General features: G+C 44.3%; 1 protein-coding gene across 1 annotated transcript in view; it reads left to right on the top strand.

The window, feature by feature from the left end:
• Positions 1–1,122: 1,122 nt before the first annotated feature.
• Positions 1,123–23,356, top strand: part of Erc2 (ELKS/RAB6-interacting/CAST family member 2) — a 681,609-nt gene continuing 659,375 nt past the window's right edge. The window contains 4 exon segments of the mRNA XM_042054009.1: positions 1,123–1,212; positions 1,214–1,327; positions 1,329–1,721; positions 1,723–1,785. Coding sequence (XP_041909943.1) covers positions 1,123–1,212; positions 1,214–1,327; positions 1,329–1,721; positions 1,723–1,785 — 660 coding nt within the window.

Here is a 23,356-nt window from a genome sequence, read left to right as displayed (position 1 = left end):
TCCTGTGCCATTTTTATTATGTGTGGAAGGAGGTTCATATGAAGATTAAGGTCAGCTAATATGGAAAAGAACTCTCAGATGCCAGCCTGGAAGATGTATGACGGGAAGAGTCAGGAAGGACTGCTGTTTCCCTGGGTAACAGCTCTGAGACTCTGACCACATGTGCAGGTGTTCTGCTGGCTGAGATACCTCTTGGTTCTAGCTCTGAGACGGAGTGAGCTCCAAATCCTGTGTCGGTGGCAAGTGCATGGTAGGACTGTCTCGAGAGGGTTGTGCTGGGTGCAGAGTACAAGGGAGCTCTGTGATCTCCTGAAGGGCGCAGGAAGAGAAAGGACAACGCATAGGTCAGATATAGACACCCAAGGAGCAGCACTTCCTCACCATCATTATTTTAAGCTATGTGTATTTGAGGGCCATGTCCTAAAGATGGGTTATTTTACTGCTAACGGTCTAAATGGTGAGCTTTTGGATTTCCAAACCATACTTAGCATAAATCAAGAGGCAGAACCTTCATTTCCTATGGAAAAAAAGAATTTCCTTTTTGTTTTGATCACTTTTGACTTTGGAGTCAGGGTGGGAAAATTTGTTTTAAAAGTTTACATGTAGCATGAAGTGTTTTGGGAATGATTTTTTCTTTATAAGTAGATGTTATGGGAGCACTTTACTCTTTCTACCATCTACCATCCATCAGTGCCATTTTGTGCCACTCACTTATCATTCTCATCTATCCTATCTGTCATCTGTCTGTCTGTCTGTCTGTCTTGTCTATCTGTCTGTCTGTCTGTCTATCATTTCTCTCTCATTCATTCATCCATCATTCTGTCTGTCTATCTATATAGATTTTATTTTCAATGCTGAGACTTGAACCCAGGACCTTGTTCTTTCTAGGAGAGTATTCTACTACTATCAATCTATTTTAAGACATGATGCAACTGTAGTTAGTTAGAGTTCTGAAGAAGTTTGTTTTTAATTATCCTTTCTCTGTTTTGCAGATCTCTGAGTGGAGCCATTTGCCGGCACAGACTATACAGAATTGTGGTGAGAATTCTGGCTGTGGAGGAATTAAACTCTAAGGTTGCCTAGCATTTCTTCTCTTGAATAGCACCACATCACAGCAGAAAAATGTATGGAAGTGCAAGAACAATCACTAATCTGGAAGGTAGCCCTTCCAGATCACCTCGTTTGCCAAGGTCTCCTCGGTTGGGCCACCGAAAGAACAAGCAGTGGGGGAGGGGGAGGAACAGGCAAGACTTTGTCTATGGAGAATATCCAGTCCCTTAATGCAGCCTATGCCACATCTGGACCCATGTATTTGAGTGACCATGAAGGGGGTGGCGTCCACAACTTACCCAAAGGGTACAATGACTCTGGGCAGGGCCACGAATCGAGCTGTGTATGGAGGCCGGGTCACAGCCATGGGGAGTAGTCCCAATATTGCGTCCGCTGGACTTTCCCATACGGACGTTCTTTCCTATACGGATCAACACGGGGGGCTGAGCGGCTCATCCCATCACCACCACCACCAGGTGCCCTCCATGTTGAGGCAGGTAAGAGACAGCACCATGTTGGATCTTCAAGCCCAGCTCAAAGAACTGCAGAGAGAGAATGACCTCCTCCGGAAGGAGCTTGACATTAAGGACAGCAAACTGGGGTCATCCATGAACAGCATCAAGACTTTCTGGAGTCCCGAGCTCAAGAAAGAGAGAGTGCTGAGAAAAGAGGGAGGCAGCTCGGATGTCTGTCCTCAAGGAGCAGATGAGAGTTTTCTCACGAAGAAGAAACCAGGTAGGTTCTGACTGTCACAGTGTTCCCAGGCTTTGCGGATGGCTCCAGGCTTACTGTATGTGTCAAGGAAGTTGGGCACCACCAAGAAGGTTACAGCTTAATGTTTCGTTTGGATGCCACAGCAGAACCCAGGAAGTACTATAGTGTATTGATTGATCTCCTTACTCCAGTAACCCTTCCACATAGCTGCAGAGTGGGGGAGGATTGATCCTCAGTGCCAACTTTTGTACGTGGTTAATTTTGTTCTCTTTTTCAGCAGTTGGAACAGCAGTTCAGATGCCCCCCTCAGCATAGAAGAGGAAAATGATACCCTCTGCATGAGTAAACATTTCACATTAAAAGGTCACACTTGATTGGTGATGGTTTATTGTTTGTTATCTTTCTTGCTGTTGAACCAGCATTGTTTCTTAGAATAAGCAGCATTCTCTAAGTAGCCAACCCAACAACATTGAACAGAATTGGGAAGAATGGGGTTTCCCTTACCAGGTAAAGGAAACTTTCCTTAGCTTGGTCTTCAGCCTTTATCCATTTAGTATTCATCGACTATGCTCAAGGTGCCTTCTTAGCCTTTGATCCATCTTCTATCTTATAGTTTAATTAGTGAGATTAGTTTCCCAGAGTCTTCATTGAATTTCGTCGCCCCCCCCCCCTTTTTTTTGCTTTTTTGAGACAGGGTTTCTCTGTAGCTTTGGAGTCTGTCCTGGAGGCTTGCTTTGTAGACCAGGCTGGCCTCAAACAAATGGAGATCTGCCTGCCTCCCGAGTACTGGGATTAAAGGCGCCGCCACCCACCAGTGGCTATTCCCCTGCTTACAGCCCCTGTTCCCTTCTCAAAGCTCATCATCTCCAGAAGGTATTGTGCCTCCTTGACTGAGCCCATGGCACCTTCTGGAAGACCTGGGCCAGTCTCATCTTGTACCACTTACTTCCACATCCGAGCTGTGTGCTCCATCCGTGGTCGCCCTGCACAGAGCTGAGGTTTCTCTTGCGGTGTTCTTCCTCTTCCTTCCCACGGTTAGCTTCCCCGACATCATTTTCCCTTTCTTGCCCCGTCGGCGTCCGTTCTGTATCATCTGAGTCCTGTTTACACAGTGTTGTTTTCACAAGTGCTTTGGAATCAGATGCACCTATACCTAAATCTCAGTTTCTTACTGTAGAGAGAGCGCTAATGGGGAGAAAGGGTGTTGTGCCCTTGGGCCCATGAACTCCCTGTTAGAAGTCTGGGATAATCCCAACTGGCGGAACTAATGACTGACAGCTGGTCTTGCCGTAGGCCTAGTGTTGCTTTCTGCCTTTTGGTTGGGGCTCATCTGCTGACCCCTCCACCCCATTCTCTGACGCTAGCACTTTAGAGCTAAGCAGCTGTGGGTGCATTTCTGACTTGCACACGGATCTGATCTTTGTGGCTTTCTGTGTGCTGTGAGAAGTCACCTGATCTCGTTATCTGGCGGAGAGCTGGCGCTGCTCTTCAGATGCGGAGAATGCGATCGTTTCCCATGGGACAGAAGCTCCCCTTCTTTTCCGAACCACTGTTCTCTGCTGTGTTCTGATTTGCTGGCTCCTGAACGCTCGGTGAACATGTTACTGTGATGTGCATCTCTCGGCTCCAACATTTGCTGTTCTCCTCTCTGTAGCTTTTCTCATTTTAAGTAGTTAGAAGCAGTTCAGCAACGAATGAAATCAGTGGCAGACAGCTGGAAGGGTAGTCTCTGGTCTGTCAGCTCGAAAGTGACTTTTAGCCTCTGCCTCTGTTATTGAGTTTATGTCTGAGCACCAATCCATATTTATACATGTGTGTTTATTGTTAAATACATTATGCTACAGTGTCAGCGTGTTTTGTGTCTTCTTTGACATTTACAAAATATGTGGATGAGACAAAGTAAAATGAATATAATGAACTAAGTTTATTTTTATTTTTTTTAGTAGAGGCCCCTTTTATTCCCTTTTAGAAGTATATCAGGGTCCCCTTTTAGAGGTATATGCATTCCTCTTGCTCAGGATAGGGTAGGTTCTTCTGGGGGTGACAATAGACCTCAAATCTCAGTGACTTAAACACAAATATTCTTCCTTCTTTCCCTCCCCTCCCTCCCTCCCTCCCTCCCTCTCTCCCTCCCTCCCTCCCTCCCTCCCTCCCTCCCTTCCTCCCTTCCCACCATCTTGCTATGTATCCTTGTCTGGCCTAGAACTCACTCTGTAGACCAGACTGGCTTTGAACTCAGACATCCACCTGCCTCTGCCCCCTGAGTTCTGGGATTGAAGGTGTACACCACCATACCTGGCCACTGACGTTTATTTCTTATTCCCTAAGGTATGAAGCAAGTCAAGCGACTCTCCATGTCAGATATTTTCTATGTAGCAACATGGGGATCCAGGTCTTCTACATCTGGGAGCTTGGCTTTGAGAATTGCTATCCCAGGGCAAGAGATTCTTGAAGATGTCACACTGAGGTCTTAATTCTCCTGACACAGCTGGAGGAAGTGGGGGGTGAAGTCTTCTCCTCTAAGACAGAGATGATAGACATAGTGGTAGTAACTGAATCTGTAGGCTTTTTTTAGGTTTGTCCTAAAAGTGGTGCTCGTCAGGCATGGGGGAAAATGCTGAGTGCCAGCACTTGGGAGGAGGAAGGAAGATCAAGGGTTAAAAGTTGCCCTTGGTTATGTAGGAAGTTCCAGGGCAGCCTTGGTTACATGTGTCAAAGGAAACCAAAATGGGGAAAACAGACAAATAATGAAAATAGTGAACCTAGAGGAAATAAACTTTGGGAAGCAGCCTAGACTCTGTGGCTGCTCCATTTACTGCTGCCGTCGCCAGTAGCCATCTGATGTGGTTTATAGTGACCCGCGTGTCACCAGCAGAACGCTACGAATGTCATCACTCATTCTTTAATCAGTTGTCTGAGGCCAGCACTAGAGGTTTCCTTATCTTAAAGAAAAACGCATTTGTCGAGAGACTGCAGGGCTTGCCCAGATTTTTTGGCCAAGTCGGAAAGTAGCAGAGCTGGCCTTTAGGGTTTTTGAGTAGGCTCTTGACTTTCTGGTTCCTACCTATGAAGGGGCACCGAGCAGAGAGAGTGCTAGTATAGCAGGAAGATCATGGTGGAGGAAAAGAAACGAACAAGCTCTAACGGATATGATTAGGAACTTGGTTATATTTAGGATTTGTATTCTTTTTTTTTCTTCTTTAAATTAGATAGGTTATTAAAAATCATAGATCAATAGTCATCTATTGTTATATTATAGTTGACTAATCAGGTTCTTTAGATACATAGAAATTATATTCTATATTGACAGATAATCTTCAACCTCTTCAAAGAGCTGTAGAAAATGGCATTTAATCTAACTTAGAGTTCTGTGGTAGTGAGACACTGTCCTGGCAACACCGATTCTACTCCCGAGAGAATGTTGAGCACCAGAGACACTCCACTGGGAGCTTGTCTTCTTCTTGGCAGAACTGGCCTTTGGCAAAAAAATGCCTGTACCCTCAACCACTACATAGTATCCATAAATGGATTAAAACAGGACTGTAGAATCCTGCCAAGACAGGGTAAGATAGTTTTTGAAAAGTTTCTTGCCTTTAAAAATGGTATGTCAGTTCGTTAGGCCTTAGCCAAAGTTGGTTGCTTCAACATTGCAAATGAGACTTTGGGTGATTGTCTAGGTAACCAGTTGTCTCTGTCATTTTTGTTGCACATTTTGGAAGTTCTCGATTGCACTTCCTGTTTACTCAAGTAATATTGTTCCCCTTCTCAGATCTTTGATTGGGTTGAAGATTAGATAATTGTAGTTACCCTTCTTCATGATTTAGCCAAGCTTACTTTCAATGTAAGATTAAACTCCTTAAAATAGAATGTTTGGTAAAACTTCTGTTATGCATTCCTTGCTTAATATTGTTTATTATTGTAGGTTTATGTTTGGTATCTGTTCCTATGTATATAGTTGTATTGGGTTTGGATCAATCTTGTTAATCAAAAGGGGAGGTGATCGCTCTGTTAACCAATCACACCAGTTAAGGCGTTGGCTACTGGAACCAAGGGAAAAAAAAACTGAGACGGGACCAGGTGTGCACTCTCTCTGACGCATTTCCCGCTGGACACAGAGGAAGTCAGACTCCCCATTCTGTGACGTGAGTTTCCCATTATAACCATTAAAAATGTAATTGTTATTCTAAAAAAAAATAGGATTTGTATTCTAACCAGGAACCTTATTTTTCCTAGAAATGGGTTTGATGCTGTTTCTAGTTTCTAACCTGTTTTATCTACTTTTATAACACATACCTGACACAGGTAACTACGGAGAGCAAAGGTTGTTTCAAGTCATGGTTTGAGAGGTTTCAGTCCAGGATTGGGTGGAGCTGTTGTCCTGGGCCTCTGATGGGCAACAGTGGGTGGCAGTGGTGGAGAGTCTGTGGGGAGCAAACTGTTTAGCCAGGGCTTCATGATCCCCTCCAAGGGAATGCCTTCAGTGACACAAGGACCTCTCCTAAGCCCCACCATCTTCCAGGGGCACCACCTTTAGCAAAGCTTTAACATTTGGGGGGACACTTTGAAATAAAATCAGCACCGTTACTACAAGTTAACTGCAACCCTTCTTTTAAAGGTTAAGAGCCAAGCATAGTAGCTTTTTCTTTATGCAAGAAAGGGACACGAAAGTCTTAAGAGACACTTGACTGTGGCTCACAACAGCCAGAAGCTGCAGCTGCAAATGTCACTTGTCTACGGATGTTAGACGTTAGAATTGAAAACATTTGAACTGTGCTACGCCGAAGAGAAGTGGAGGCAGAGCCATTGTAGGACGGCGCGGAGGAACTCGTGCGCTCTTGCGATGGCATTCATATTTTTATAGAGTTGTCCCCAGCCAGCCCACAGCATGTTCCCTCAGGGGCATGGCTTTGATGTCCTTTGGTTCTGTCTGTGGGAGCTGAGACCATCTTCCAATTCGAAGGGAGGCTGTTGAACTCTGTTCCCTGTGTTAGAGAAAGTTCTGGAACTACAGATCCAATGGGTAGGTAGTCCCAGATTTCTTACAAGCAAAGTGTTGATGATCATCAGGTTCCTGGATAGATACTCCATCCCTTCTTTACTTCCCATCCCTTCTTTTCAGCAACACAGGAATATGCATATGGATATAAATACATGGATATAAATACATCTGCTGGAGTTGCAGGCCTGAAGTCATGGGTCACGTGATAATCCAGAGTGCATCTATGTGGGGCTAGCTTGAGCAATCCAGAGCATATGGGTGGAGGCTATCTTAATGTGTGTAATTCCATGCACATGGGTGTAGGGTTAGATTAATGTATGCAGGGCTAGATTAATGTGTATAAGTTGGAGTGCATGGGCAGATGCTAGATTAATGTGTATAAGCCACCAAATCCAGAATGCATGGGTACAGGGCTCGCTTATGTATGTAAGCCAGAGTGCCTAGATGCAAGGCTAGCTTCATGTGTGTCAGCCAGAGTTCAGAGTGCATGGCTACACAGTTCTTTGTTGTCATCCATGTCTCCATTGTTTGATGCAGAGAGCAGAGCACAGTATTCTGGGAAATTTATTTCTTTGGGGTGGCTGAACCCATGGCTCACATTCTCAACCATCATAGCAGTAGATTGATTTGGAGAAAGGTGAGTTTACAATATGATCACGAGTGGAAATGGAGAGGTGTCAGTGGTTAAGAACACTGACAGCTCTTGTAGAGACCCTGGGGTGGTTTCCCGCAACCATATGGTTATTAATGCGACTTTAACCCTGGTTCCAGGGGATCTGACACCCTCTTCTGGCCTTCAAGGGCACCAGGTATTATCATGATGCAATACATACATGTAGGCAAAACACTTATATTCATATAAATGAAAATACAATTTTAAATAATATTAACCTTGTTAATGAATGTTTTTGATGTTACTTGATGGCCTGTAGGGTTGTGCTGGATGTTGGGAGATAATAATAATAATAATAATAATAATAATAATAATAATAATAATAATAATAATAATAGTATATATTATTAATATACTATTATAAAGAGGTCAAATGACTCAATTTCTCAAGAAATGAATAGGTTATTCTTTTCCTTTCTCTTCCCCCCCCCCTCTCTCTTTGAGACAGAGTCTTTTTTTTTTTTTTTTTTTTGGTTTTTCGAGACAGGGTTTCCCTGTAGTTCCTAGAGCCTGTCCTGGAACTAGCTCTTGTAGACCAGGCTGGCCTCGAACTCAGAGATCCGCCTGCCTCTGCCTCCCGAGTGCTGGGATTAAAGGCGTGCGCCACCGCCGCCCGGCTGAGACAGAGTCTTAACAATGTAGTCTTGACTGTCCTGAAACTGGGCATATAGGCCAAGATTGGCTTAAACTATGTAGGCAATTCTCCTGTCTCTGTCTCCTGAGTGCTTGAATTACAGGTGTACCCTTCAATACCTTTCTGGCGTTTCTAGCCTTTTGTATCTCTACTTTATCTACCATGATAGTAGAGATCTCAGAGGGAGAATATATGGTAGAAGTAAATGTCCAGAAATGCCCTAAATTTGGGTGGAGTCCTATACACTTCTAGTCCAAGCTACTTGATAGAGGACTAAGGTGAGGAGGATAGCTTCAATCTGAGTTCAAGACCAGCTTGGGCAATAGAGAAAGACCTTGTCTTGAAACACTCAGAAATGGAAAATTTTTGTAGGATTTGATCTTTGCAATTTAGTGCACAGATGTTACTGGCTTTCATATGCCTGAATATTTTGTACCACTATTACCTTTGTAGTTTTAATGACCTCTTTTCCAAATTAGATATAAGGGGAGTAATTTTTAGACATTTCCTAGGTTGTGTGTAGCTAGCCAAGGCTCTGCAGGAATATAAATAGCACCACACACTGGAGACTGTACTAGATCTAATATTTACTCATCTTGTGAGGAACTGGGACAAGGTCATTGGGAGCGTAACCCAAGAAGTGTAAGTAAACCTGTATGGGGAAATGGTACAGCTTTTAAGCAATGGTCTATGCGATCATTTCTATTTCTGACTTAGCCCCACAGAAAATAATAGACTTTAAATCAATATTAATAAGAACTTTTGATCCACGTTCAACTATCACTTATAGTTCTCATTTGGAGACTGAAACTGGAAAAGCCGAGAGCTCTTCTCCCTCTCTTCTCTCCCTCTCCTCTCCCCTCTCCTCCCCCTCCCGCTCCCCTCCTTGCCTCTTTTCTCCTTCTCTTCTCTCTTTGGAGATGGGGTTTTATGTATTCCAGACTAACCCAGCAATCACTAAGTAGGCAAGGATGCTCATGAACTGCCGTCTTTTGCTTTACTTCCTGGACTGCTTGGGTTACAAGGGTGCACCACCACACCCAGTTTTATGAGGTGCAGGAATTGAATGCACATCTTTGTGTATGCTAAGCCAACATTCTAACAAGTTACATTCTCCAGCCCCATCATATTTTTATTTTTATTATGTATCTTAAAAAATTATTTTTAAGCCGGGCGGTGGTGGCGCACGCCTTTAATCCCAGCACTCGGGAGGCAGAGGCAGGCGGATCTCTGTGAGTTCGAGACCAGCCTGGTCTACAAGAGCTAGTTCCAGGACAGGCTCCAAAGCTACAGAGAAACCCTGTCTCGAAAAACAAACAAAAAAAAAAAAACAAAAAAAACCCAAAAAATTATTTTTATTATGCATAACCACAGGCCTTTCAATAGGAGTCATTTGACCCTGTTCTGAAGTTCTTGTTTGATTGTGAGTGCCGGCTCTGATGAGCTGTACCAGCTGGGAGCTGATAGCGGTACAGTTCATCCTGACGAGAAGGGCATGAGGCAGCTGCAGCAGGGCAGTCCAACAGCAGTGAAACTGTCATCACTTTGTGCAGGGAAGGCTTATCCTGAATTGCTGGGTCTCCTCAGGGTTAAGGGGACTAGAGGTTCGATGCTGCTGTGGTTTGGACATGGTTTGTCTCCTAAATGTTAATGGGCTGGAAGCTTTTCTCTTAGTGTGACTGTGTTGGAAGGTGGTGAGACCTTTAAGAGGTAAATGGGTCCTGGGGTGATTTCACCCTCACAAGTGGAGGAATGTCTTTCTCAAGGACTGGGTTAGGTCTCTGGAGACTGGCTTAGGTCTCATGGGGATGATTGGCTCCTAGGGACTGCAGCGGTTCCTGTGAGAGCAGGCTGTGTAAAAGAAGACCACCCCAACCTTTTGGTATTTTCTGCATGTGTTTCCTCACCACCCCTGCACATGGCTTTTGCCATGTCGTGCCAACACACTGGAACATTCGCTAGGAGCCAAGAAGTTGCTATCACCACATAACTTTTTGATGAGAGCCATGAGCTTAATAAACCTAGTTTTCTTTGTATTTCATTAAGTCTCTGGTATTTTGTTATAGCAACAGAAAACAGAATAAATCGGATACGTTACCACAATCGATTTGTCTTCCCACTGTCCTCTCTTTCTTTTGGTAGAAGTCCCTGAAGAAAGGATGTCCAAAGTGTGGCCAGGGAAATGTTTTCCAAAGAGGATTTTCTGGTCAAAGAAACTTTAGACACATATACTAGAAACATTTGCCATGGAAACTCATAATGCATATGTTCTAGGTTGAATTTTGTCTCCCTTGCTAAAGGTAGGTTGGATTCCTAACTCCTGTTATCTGAAAATGACCTCATTTGGAGAAAAGACCCTTCCATAGGTATCAACCTAAAATCTTCAGAATGGGCCTAATCCAGTTTGACTGTTGCCTTTATAAAAAGGTAGATTTGGACAGAGGTGCAGACACGCCCAGAGAGAGGATGTGAACACATACAACCAGAGGGTGACCTTGTAGTTGAGCAAAGGAGAGAGTCTTGGGACACATCCTTCCCTGGAAGCCCGCAAAGGAAGCAGCTGGACTGACACTCTATCTCAGCCTCCAGAGTTGGGAGATAATGAAATATGCTGCTTCGTTTGTGGTGTTTTCTTATGACGGGCCTAACCAGGGAATACCACATATCACAATATGTAGTGCTCCAACTCTTGAAGTTAAACAGCACTTAAATTTTTTAGTCTATCAATTTCTCAATCTTTCTTGACCATGAAACTTTATCTTAAACTAAATATGCCTTCAGATGCTGTTGCTGTAAAATCCCCCATCCACTCCTATTATGTAGCTATTCTTCTCTCTTCTATGCTCTTCTCTGCTTGTCTTCTGTATTGATGCGATGCCTTGGGACTGTGTGTGCCATGGTCTAGTCATAGATTAAAGACCAAAAGAAGTGCTGAGAAATAGGCTCGCTCTATGGCCTGCCTCTGATTTCTAGTCATGTGAGAAAGTAAAGCCCTGACCATGTAAATCATTGTTGACTGTGCATTCTGTTCAACAACATACTGCCTCTGTGTGAGGCTCTTCACTTTATTTCCATCTGAGGCATTCATGCTTGTGTACATGTTTTCCCAAAGTTACACCGGCACATGGGGTTAGCACTGGATAGTCTAATTCAGCAGCATCACAGCACAGAATGCCAGAACTTACAAAGACCAAAAAAAAAAAAAAAAAGTTCCTTCTCATCCTGAGACACCTTGAAGCTACTCAGATGTTATGTGTCCACCCCCCCGCCCCGTTTTTTTTTTTAGGCTGGAAGATCTTTTATCCAGTCTTAGGTGATGACCTGCTTAGACAGAAATGCAATTTTAAATGTCTTCTGTAGATAGGGGGGAATGAATTTCCTTGGCTCACAAGATGGATGACATGGCACCGTGCCACAGTGGGTTTCTTTTCTGCTAGGGTGTAAGAATGATTTGAAGTGAGCTTTACGTCTTGGTCACAGATGTCAGCGGTTTTCTGCCTCAGTGATCTGCAGTCAGCCCTAGAGGCAGGCATGTGTACCCCACGAGTAGCCTTACATTTTGTTCTCAGGCTTTCTTTGGAAAGATTTGGTCCATACGAGGGAAGGAGACTTTGTGTGCTGGACCTTGGCAGAGCTGAATGATTCTGCTTCTCCTTGTCTTTCTGGACCATGTTAGTTGGGCGATGGAATTCTGGTAGTGCAGATGCAACCGAAGAAAACATTTTGGACTGCTTCAGTGAACAGATTCCTTTAGTCCCACTGTGCCAAAGGTACTATTGAAACCAAGCATAGGGAGGGGAAGGTAGGATTAAGGGTCAGGAATACTGATCGTCCCCAGAACATTCATTGCCTAACAACGTTTCCTCTGGACAACCTTCTCAGAGGTTTTTAAGAACCGAGTTTGTGTTGACAAGAAGGAAAGACCAGGGTGATTTTATTGCCAACACAGATGGGGTGAGTTCTCTTCTGGCCAGAGCTCAGTGGCAGTTTCTAGAATTAGTTGCAGGTGGAGCTCATGTGGTGGTGTTTTGGGTCCATTGACATCTGTGAGCAAATGCCCATCACCACCACCAGGTGAACTCAATAAATAGCTTGGCTTTGCAGGGATATAGAGAATTATAAATCCTTCTCACACACATACACCCCCCAGATAAAGCTGCTTTAAAGGTCAGGCTTTGAAAGCTGTAAAAAGCATTTTCAAAAGTTTGGGATCTCAGAATTTTGGCAGAGTGTAGGCACGCAGCTAAGAGCTGAGGGAGCCTGACAAACAGAAGTCTGGCATGTGCAATTTCTTCTGTCTTTGGGAAGCCAGCGTTTGACTGCGTTTTAGAAGCTACTTGCAGCCATTTTGTTTTCTAGACAGAAAGGAAGAAGCAAAAACCAAAGCGGCAGCTTCTCATCTTGTCTCCTTGGCTGTCCGCGGACCATCCGGTTGTCCAGAGTGGCAGCGTCTCATCTGGTCTCCTTGGCTGGTGGGGGATCACCTGTTTGGCAATATGTATTGATCAAGTTAACTTGTTGACCAGGGACTACCCATTTGGCCATATGTATTGATCAAGTTAATGTAGTTGTTCTTAACTGGCGGTAAATTTTGTCCCCCAGAAGACATTTGGAAATATTTGAAGACATTTGTGGCTGTTACACATTGGAGGAGGGTGATACTATCAAAGGGGGAAGAAGAAAAGATGGAGAGAAATGATGAGGAAGGGAGCTCGTGGCAGGGAGTGGCAGAGGAGGCGGGGCAAGCAAGAGATAGCAAATGCATTCTTGTCAAGTAAAAGAGAATAGCTGAGGAGGATGGCTGCTCGGGAACCTTACCACAAAGGATGGGAAGAAGCAACTCCAGGACAATTAATCTCTAGGTAGCAGACGAATGAGAGGTCATCACTCAGGACCTAGGAGAGAGATCCTTTCCTCTGAATCAACACGAGTGGCCCGTCAGGGACAGGCAGGTTTTATTTTGTGCAGCTGGGTTCTAAGGAGGATAGCCTCAATTAATTCAGCTAAACTTCTTGAGCTCGTCTTCATTCTTAGGAACTTGAAGGCAGCTTGCAAGCCTCTTGGCCCAGGAGTTCCTTTACTGGCATCTCTCAGCTTTCTCTTGAATTGGTTTCTGCCCTCATTCAGGCTTGGTCTTTGGGAAGGAAGTTCACGTTCTGTCTGTCAGATCTTCCTCTTGGGCCTCAGTCTTCCTCATTTCTGCTTCCGTTTGTTCCCTTTGAAAATTCAGACCATTTACTTACTCACTCCATTTCCTCTCTTGTTTAGGGAAGAATGTAACCGAAAGTAGCAGAGATCCATCCAAACTGAAGGGTGATGGTGGAAGCGGGGTACTTATTGGGAAGAAAGGATAGACAAGACAGCCGGATGCCCTGAGGGGCTGGCTCACGATTATTCGGAAGATGACCACTAATGCAAGGTCTTCCTTTCCCTCTCTCCTTTCTCAAAAAACTGATTTCCCTTTGCCCCTGTGAGAAAGTGTCAACTTTACAGTGTCTGTACAAGCGCTCAGCAGGGACTACTGTGTTGCGACTTCCAGCTCAGAGCTTGGGTCCGAAGCCTTAGTCCGTATCTGCTTTTAGAGCCACACAGCCCAATAGGCCCGTGCAAACATCTCTCAGAAACAGACAGCATGGATAGATTTTCTAAGAGATCATGTATGTGCACGGTGTTGGGGTCATGATGGCCATTGCTGGGAAAACATTGGTATCACATAGTTGGAAGCGTGTCTGTTTCCGTTATTAGAAAGACCCAGATCAAGTAAGACTTTGATGGTTCGGAAATTTAATAACTATTGCCTCTGTCTTGGACTGCCATTTCAATAGCTTTCTGGCCTCTAGACCTCCACACCCAGTTTATCAATTTTTCTCTCTATGCCCATTGGGGAAATCACACAAGTTTGTATCAGATGATACTAGGATGAACTGCTGAAATCATATTTTAGCAAAATGGTTCTTTATCTAATATCATATTGCATCTTTGTGGGGAAAAAATGGTTTGTCAGAACCATTACCCGCCTTCTGTACGCTTCCTTAGTTTCAGTGGGAATTGTATTTTACGTTAGTAGGTGGGACTTGGTGCTAGATAGGATCTAGAGTCTGAGAACTGGGTATGTTAAAATTTGCTGTTTTCTATTTTAAGGGTGTAACAGCTTGAGTTTTAAAAAACCATCTCAAGATAATGTTCCTGAGTGCATATTATCTAAATAAGAATGGGAAGAAGTTAAAATACACTGATGTGTTTCTTGGAAGAACTTTTAGAAAGAGCCATGTATGGTTTGTACTTCTTCAAAGAGCCCTGACACCAGTTGCAGTAAGAATGTATATGAGATTGAAAAGCTAGATAATACATACATGAAGACCAGATTTAGAGACTGCCCCCCTTTTAGAAATACAGAAAATACTAAAAAAATTGCCTTCTTAAAAATTTAAAATTATGTACTTTTGGACACTGGACTTAAAAGCCATGTACTTTTTGAGGTGCCAATGGAAACGTCATAATTCACAGGGGAAAATGTGTGTAACCTGAACTATGTGTATTTCACTTCCTCATCTCTAAACTTCAAGAGCATCTAACACTGTCTATGTGAAGAACCTATGTATAGATCTGACTGTTTGATATCAAGCATTATTGTGTATCAGAAGCAAGTTCCTAGTAGTTAGTGAGGTGAATGAAATTTGGGGGAGGTGAGATGTGTCTTCAGCTCATTCAGTTTCTGCTGGGGAGTCAGGAACCGTTGTGGGGACTTGGGTGAGTGTATATATGTTGCCGAGGCGGAACCGTGTTGATGGACTAAACACGTTCTCTACATGCATTGAGACACAGTGGACTGAGGTGGAGAGCTTCCTTGCACCTTCAAGAATAAGTTACTTGAAAGGAGTTGAATAATATTAAGTGTCGTAGTGAAATATGTATTAAATGTTCTTACTAAGGACTTTTATCTCATTATGTTTATGTTTTGGGCTCAAAAATTTCCAGTTCACCTCAGACAGTTGTTTCATTTTATTATTATTATTTTTTGTAATTGCAGGTAAAATCTAGTGCTAAAATTCAGTCATTTGCGAAAGGGCAACCAAAGATCTTGGTGGAGTATCACGTGAGAGTTACTTGGGTACCTACTGATTCTAGTTATATCTGAGGATAAGAGGTTTCTGCTGAAGTAGAAGTCCTTTCTACCCCTCTACCATTTCACAAGCTGTAGTAGAAACACGTTCTTTTTTCTGTGTAGACACGGAGTAAAGGACACAGTGAGGGCACACTTGTTTGAGATAGACGATGACTACCTCAGTCTTTACCAGGGAACCAGTCTAGGGAAGAAAATCTCTTGCTCAGGTTGTTTAGTAGAATAAATATTGGCTATTGGCATGATTTCTCTCCCCCTTCTGCAGAAGCCTAGCCAGAGTCCAGGGAACAGACACAGAACGCACCCAGTTCAGCTCCCGTGGAGCTTCTAGAAGGAGTTGGCATGAAGCTGGGGTAGGGAAAGGTCTAGGCTCTTGTTTTTTTCAGGCAAACATCTGCAGTTTTAGGATCACTTTTCTTTCTAACGTGCCTCTCTGCCTATCACGTGCTTGTTTGATAAATAAGAAATCAAATGGTTACTTGAGCTTTCCAAGCGTTGCCCGTGTGCACCTGAAGTAAATGATGGTAATAGTGCAGACTGGGTGCTAAACACTGGGTTAAGGTTTCATGTATGGCATCTCTAACATGTGTGATGATCTCATGGAGGAGTGCTGTTAGTTATCAGCACCAGCTTTTAACGCATCTGAGGCAAGGCTAAGAGGGGAAGGCTTCGCCCAGAGTCACGAATAACAAATGGCAGAGCTGGGGCTGAACCCAGGCAGACTAACGATAAGAAGAATGCCCAAAGCAAGAGTTGGCTTTAGTACAGAGTGGCTGGAGCTTCTGTCCATGGGGGCTCTTAGGACAGGTGTGAAGTGACTTTACATGAGCCCTGGACATGTCTCATTCAGAACCTCTGATGACCTGTAGTGAAAGTCGGAACTTGGTGCCATTCCTGAGCAGGTCACTAACACTTGTTTGCTACGTATTTCCTACCCTCCCTGTAGACTTTAGAATGACACCCCTCTATAGTGTGTGTATAGTAATCCTGCCAATCCCAGTTTTTCCTTTTACCTTTGATACACTCAATGTTCACGGACTCTTTGTGAGCAGAACTGGCAGTGTGGTGTCAGCAGGGCCCGCTTCCTCCATTTCTGCTTGTCCTTGGTGGCAATTAAAAGTAACATCTTTAGAGATAGATTGCCCGGGTTCCATTCCCAGCCGCGGAACTTGGCTCAGCTTAGTCTTTGAGGTTGTTTCCTCACTTGTAAAGAAGGTGTATATAAATTTAGTAGGATTTCAGTTTAATTGGATAGAGGTAGGAAGTTCGTGCAAAAATGTTTGGCGTCATGCTAATAGTGTAAACAAACATCTAAGTTGCCGATGCCGACGACAGGGAAGGGGGTCAGATTGAGCACAAAACCAAGATGTGGAGGGGAGCTGGAGTCTTGACGGCATTGTGTTTGAAGCCTGTGCCTTACCTCTGGATTTCCTGGAATTTGTAGGAACCAATGCAAGCACGCACTTTGTTACTAATAGATAATGTGTCTGGACGGTACAGCCTTGACTGTTCAGAGCTCTCTCGTTGGAAGCTTTGTGGTTATGAAAGAGATGTACTAACCCTGCTCTTGCCTTGAGAATCAGGAGGGGAAGTGTTCTGCACAAAGACCAATTAAAGGGAGGGGGAGAGTTGCATCTCCCATTAAAAGATACAGTGAAAATGATTCAGAAGCCCAGAGAAGGAAGCGATGATGAAATCACTCATACAGAGAACAGGGCGCTGGAGACGGTGCTCACAGGGGCAGAAGGTGGGCCCAGAAGTGAGATCGAGGGAGTCCCAGCTCCAGTGGGAGGAGCAGCTCCTAGAAAATGCCTGCCTGGAGACCGACTTCGTAAAGCCCAGGGATGAATTCAGGGCAGAGTTTGTGCTCCAGATATTGCACTTAGATTGGAAGAGGAGAAAGACAAATCGGCTCATAAAGGTTATGTTTTCTTAGAGGATTTTCCTCCTCTGCATCATGAGATGCTAATGCTGTGCTTAATATAGCATGGATAACGCGTAGAAAGATGAGCTGGGTTTTGCTTCTATGAGTTTTCCTGTGTGCTCTGGCTCTGTGAACTCCAGTGAGGCCACAGAAGGAGGGGAATGAGCCAGGAAATGGAGGGTGATTCTGCTGAGGCAAAGTCTGGAAGAAAAGAATAACAGTCCAGCCTTCGGCAAAAGGAAGGGCATCTCTTCTTCAGACCCAGGAAATATTCAGAAAATATCCAGATAATGAGACATTCCTGGTTGTGAAGCAGAAGTAATTTTAATCCAAGGAGACTTCTTGGTTTCACAAACCAACCAACCACCTAACCAAGCAAACAAATAAACAAAAAACCCAGGAAGTGATGGAGGAGTGTCTATGTGTTACTTTCATTATTAATAAAGAAACTGCCTTGGCCCTTTAAGAGAACAGAAAATTAGGTAGGCAGAGTAGACAGAACAGAATTGTGGGAGAAAGGAAGCAGAGTTGGGCAAACGCTTCAGGCAGTTGCCATAGTGAGTCGCCATGCCTCTCCTCTCCGAGATGGATGTAGGTTAAGATCTCTCCTGGTAAGCGATCCACCTCGTGGTGCTACACAGATTACTAGTTATGGGTTAAAGCAAGATGTGAGAATCAACCAATAAGAGGCTGAAACTAATTGGCCAGGGAGTGTTTAAAAGAATACAGTTTCTGTGTAATTATTTCGATGTAAAGCTAGCCGGGTGGCGGGACACAGCCCCGCCACTCCATCTACAAGGAAGCCTCAGACTACGAATGAATCTCAACTATCCACAGAACACTAACATAACTTTACTACTCAAAATTTGTCAAGAAGATTGGAGAGATAGCTCGAGTAGGTAAAGTGATTGCCTTGCAAGCATAAAATCCTGCGTTTGACCTCTGTCATACACATAAAAGTGCTAGGTGTGCTGGTGGAACCCCAACACTGGGGAAGCAAATGAATCTCTGGGGCTCCTTGATCAGCTGGCCTAGCCTTCTGGACAGTGGGAGGACTTGTCTCCAAAAAGGCAAACCGTTGATGCTGAACAACACATGTGTTTGTCCTCTTGGCCTCCACATGCACACATGCACACACACATGCACACACACACACGCATGCACACTTGCACACACATGTGCACACGTGCACAATGCACACACATGCACGCACGCACATGCATGCACACACAATGTAGCATACACATGCACACATGCATACATGCATGCACACACATGCACGCACGCACATGTACACACACTACGTGCATTTTGATGGGCACAGTGCTTAGGTGTGACAAGGGAAGGCAGAGGAGCTCGAGCGGAGAAGCAGGTGAGCTGGGGAGGGAGGTGAGGCAGGGATACTGGAACTCCTACCCTATGCTGACGGTTGTATTCAGGCTGCTGATGAGGCAATCTGTTTGTCATGCCATGACACAGCAGTCCCATTACCGTGCTTGCTGGAGACAGGAGCCACCAGCATTTCCCTCAGGAGAAGTTTTACAAGTGAAGGCTAATTTTACTTTTGCCGTTGATGGCATTTCTCAGCTATACTAATTAGCCTCCTAATAGAAATGCTACAGAAATATATTCCATGCTCCCGAGAGTGCAGAGGGGAAAAAGGTTGTTCTTAAATACCCTGGAATAGGTTTTACCTGTGGATTCCAGGCCTGCCATGCTCCCTTTCTCAGGACTTTCTAAAAGGGCAGATACCCTTGGCTTAGACAAAATATCATCTCTACCTCCTTGTCAACTTCTAGACCCTGTGGTGTGCTTCCTACTCAGCATCGACTGCATGACAGTCGTATTGATGGGTTAAATGCTGGTTTTCAGGTTTTTCTAAAAAGTAGCTTAATTTATGGATTATATTTTGCTTTCTCCCTCATTATTTTATTATGTATCTGACTATCCCTCTTTCCTGCTGTCCATCCTTTCATCTCTGCCTCTCTCTTCTTCCATCCATCCATCCATCCATCCGTCCATCCATCCATCATCCATCCATCCATCATCCATCCATCATCCATCCATCCATCCATCCATCCATCATCCACCCATCCATCCATCCGTCCCTCCGTCCGTCCATCCATCCACCCACCCATCCATCCATCCATCCGTCCGTCCATCCGTCCGCCCATCTGTCCATCCATTCATCCATCCATCCATCCATCTATCCATCCTCCTCTATTCATCCCCTTATTAAAATGACAACTCTGAATATAGCATTTCCTTATTAAATAGCCATTTAATGAAGTGCATAAGAATGTATAGTGTTAAGGCATTTTTAATTTCATTAGACTAGGAGGCCTAGAACTAATTCTGGCTTTTCTACCAATTGTCTGGGAGTTAGTGCCCAAGATTGAAAGGTTAATGCCATATGAAAAACCAAGGGTTTGGATTTTTATTTTTCTTTTTAAAAGAATATTTATTTATTTTTAATTTACAAGCATGAATCTTCTGCCTGAATATATGTATATGTGTTCCTGGTGTCTACAGAGACCGGAAATCAGCCAGTGCTCTTAACTACTGAGTCATCTCTCCACTTCCACTTCCCAGGATTTTCTTGAATATGGACAAGATCCTGTAGCTATGAATCCAGTAGGCTGAAGTGAAGCAGCTACTACTTCCCATAGGTAGGACATAATCCCCATGAGTTCCTGAGGTCCATCCCTTGGTTGATACACATACACTCTCAGAGTTAAGGTGAAATCAGGACATTTCTGAATCAGTGTTGGTAAAACATAGACAATGGTTCTGAGTGGAAAACCCTTCTCCTCCTGAATCTGAGAAGAAGGGCAGCTTTATAACCCTTTTGGTCTCAAGGAGTTAGGAGCCGCTCATGAGGTCTGAAGCGTGGGAGGGGATATGAGTAAGGCATCGCAGGCATTGGTTAATTCTCAGGGGCCAGAGACATGATCATGACTGCTTGTGGTTGGCTGGTGTCTGTCTGGGAATGAAGAGGAGCAAGTTCCATAGGAGAATTGCACAAAAACAAAGAAAGAGCTTTTATTAAAAGTCCAGTGTAGACTAAGGTGCCACCCCCTATGCCAAGAAGGTAGATGCAGAATCCCGTGTACAGAGCTCTTTGTGCAGGGGGGAACTAACTGCCTTTGTTTTATTGATGACTGGAAGTTCTACAGCTGTTCATGGTCTTGAACTTCCGGGGAAAGCACAGGCAGATAAAGCTGTGATGAAATCAGCTTCCCCGGCCTGGTTTTTCTGAGGACATTGCTCATTTCCATAGTATTTTAGCTTTATGCCAGCAGCTGCTTCCAATTTCAGATTGGGTACACAACATGACTAGGTGATTTGTGTGTGTGTGTGTGTGTGTGTGTGTGTGCATTTTTAAGCTCAGTGCTAGGATTTGGGCAGGATAACCACTGTAAGTGATGATTATTTAACTTGGGGGGTGCATAGCCTAAGAAAGTTCCTTGTCATGTCTGAATGGCATGCAGAAGAAGTCTGTTAGGAAAATCTCTACACCAGAAGGTGCTTACTCATTAGGATAAGCATTATTGTCTGGCTGCAATGCAGTTTATTGCACACATTGCCATCAGAAAGTAATCTGAGTTTGTTAGGGATTTACATAGATTGTTGGTGACTGAATTCTATTGCTCCTTTCTCCTCTCCTGAGCACCTGTCCAGGAGAATATATACTTAAAGAGATCAGAGGAAGGCAGGATATGGCTGTGTGAATCAATGTGGAGCAGTCTGTGCTCGTGCCTCGACACAAGATTCTCTGGTTCTGTGTAACCTGCTATTGTATCCAGCCGGATCCCAGGCTGCCCATATTCACTACATTGGAAACCATGTATGTAGTCTCCACACTCAGGGAGAATGTGGGGCTAGAAAGGGAAGGTGGCTCTGATGTCTTACTGTACAGATCCCAGAAATGCACAGATAGAGGAGGAGCGGTAGGGTGCTCTCTTCTGAGGCTGGAAAACTGGGCTGTGGGTGGGCTTCCTGGGGAAGCACTGTTGCCTCTGAGGTGGAGGAAGATGATGGCTTGGGCTTGTCCTGTCCTGTTGGGGTTCCACACCCAAGGAAGAAGATGTAGAGAGCAGCTGGGATGCTTCTGCCCACAGTGACCTTGTCCGTAAGACAACATATCCCAGTAAATGTTCCTATATTTGGAAAGTAGTACCAGACACTCCTTTTGGGGCAGAAACAAGGTCTGATGAAAGGGGACAAGGGTTTGAATTGCGCCTCACAAGAAATTGAGAAACAGGACTTGTCCCTCATTCCACAGATAAGCCCTATCAATGCATCTGCCACTTTCCCTTAAGCATGGCCAGGGGCTTCTTTTAATGACTTACCATTTCTTAATAGCTAAATAGATACTTTGAAGAGAGTATCAGTAAGACCTAACATTTATCGATCATTTACTGCATGCCAGCTACCTATATTGACTCATTTGTCACTCGTAATGACATCATGAGATGTGGTTTCTGTTCCCCTTTTATGGATTAAAAAATGAAGGTGCAGTGTGCATTGCTAGGAAATGGTGGGCTGTTGAGGAGAGACTGGGGGTTGTGGTCTTGTCAGAGGAGGTGCGTCACTGGCATAGACTGGACATCAAAAGACTCACATTCCCAGTTAGGCATCTCTCTGCCTCACGGCTGTTGGCTCTGAATGTAGCTGTCAGCTACTACCCCAGCACCATGTCTGCCTGCCTACTACCACGTTCCCTGCCACGGTGGTCATGGACTCTAACCTTCTGGAATCGTAAGCCCCCATTTAAATGCTTTCTGTTATAGGTTGCCTTGATCGTGGTATTTTGTCGTAGTGATAGAAAAGTAACCATGACAACATGAAAGGGGAAGTAGAGTGGTACCCAAGGCATGTTCTCCAGGCCCTTTATAAACCAGAGTTGCTCTTTCAGCCACACACATACAAATCTACAGTAAGGGCAGTACTGTATGTAGGCATCAAAGGAAGGGTACTGTTTCAAAAGGAACGCCCATAAATGTTACCATGGTAAAACTGGAAGACCATTACCCAGCATGCTGTTTGTATTGTTATAAACAAGCAAGTTAAGGGTGAGATTCTTGCCAAGAGAACTCATGTGCATGTTGAGTGTAGTAAGTACTCAGAGAGCAGAGCTGGCTTCCTGAAATGCCTGAAGGAAGATGCGCTTGATCTTGGCCAGATGGCTGAGACGCAGTGCCTGCAGGAAGATGATTGGGAAAAGAAGAAGGCAAAGAGACTCTAGAGTTCACCTACAGTGCCAGTGTTCTGTGAGAAGGATCTCGTGCTGTCCCTTAGGAAGTCATGACGTCAGAGATGTAAAGTACCCGACAATGGACAACGGTGACTCTACCGCCAAAGAACCTATCCCCACTGTAGAAAAGAGTGTTGTGAGCCCTGGTAGTAAGCCCTGGGTCTGTAAAGTTGATGAACATGACTGAGCTTCAGTTTCCTACTCTGTAAAGTGGACTGAAAGTGACATCGTAGGGTTACTAGGGGAATTGCTGCGTGCTAGTGCTCAGAACAATGCTGTGCATTAGCTGTGATTGCTGTGGCTTCCACTTAGAGCCCATGCTCATGCCTGTGATTTTAATAGAGAAGGGGGTTTTGTAAAAGATGTGTTTGAAATACAGCAAGCAGCAGCCCACAAGTAGACTTATTTTTTCTATCCGCTTTTAAATTAGGATGTCCAAATGTGTCTGAGTTGTGAGGACCACACCTTCCGGCATGCTGAAACAATTTTTGGCTGTATCTTTTTAGACAGGAAGATGAGCCCTGAGCGGAGTGGGGCTGTGCTCGTGGGGGAGGAGGCAGACAGGCAGATGGAAGGTGTCTGCAGAAGCATCCCGATCTGCTCGTGGAGGAGGCGTTAATATCTCAACATCTTTCTCGTTATTTGCAGATAATTTTTATGAGATTTTCCAGGATGCTCAGTTCTTTTTCCTACTCTGAGTGACACAAACTGTCACAGATCAGTCTATTAAGCTAAAGGACTTAGTCTTCTGTTTGGGAATTGATGGAGCTCCAGTTTTGTAACAAAAATGAAGTTTAGCTTTCTAAATTCTGACTTTTCTTTCCTGAGGTAGTTTATCATTTTGCAAAATTCACTCAACAGCCTGGACTCAGCAGGGGCAAAGTTTAGTTTGGTCTTGTGTGAGAAACAGATCAGCTAATGCTTTGGTACTGTTTTCCTAGTCTATCTTGGGGAATGAGGAGACAGAAGGAAACAGGAATGC

This window comes from Arvicola amphibius, chromosome 12, assembly GCF_903992535.2.
Source record: "Arvicola amphibius chromosome 12, mArvAmp1.2, whole genome shotgun sequence".
Classification (NCBI taxonomy): domain Eukaryota; kingdom Metazoa; phylum Chordata; class Mammalia; order Rodentia; family Cricetidae; genus Arvicola; species Arvicola amphibius.
Note: the sequence above shows the minus strand (reverse complement) of the source record. Positions and strands in the feature narration are given on the sequence as shown.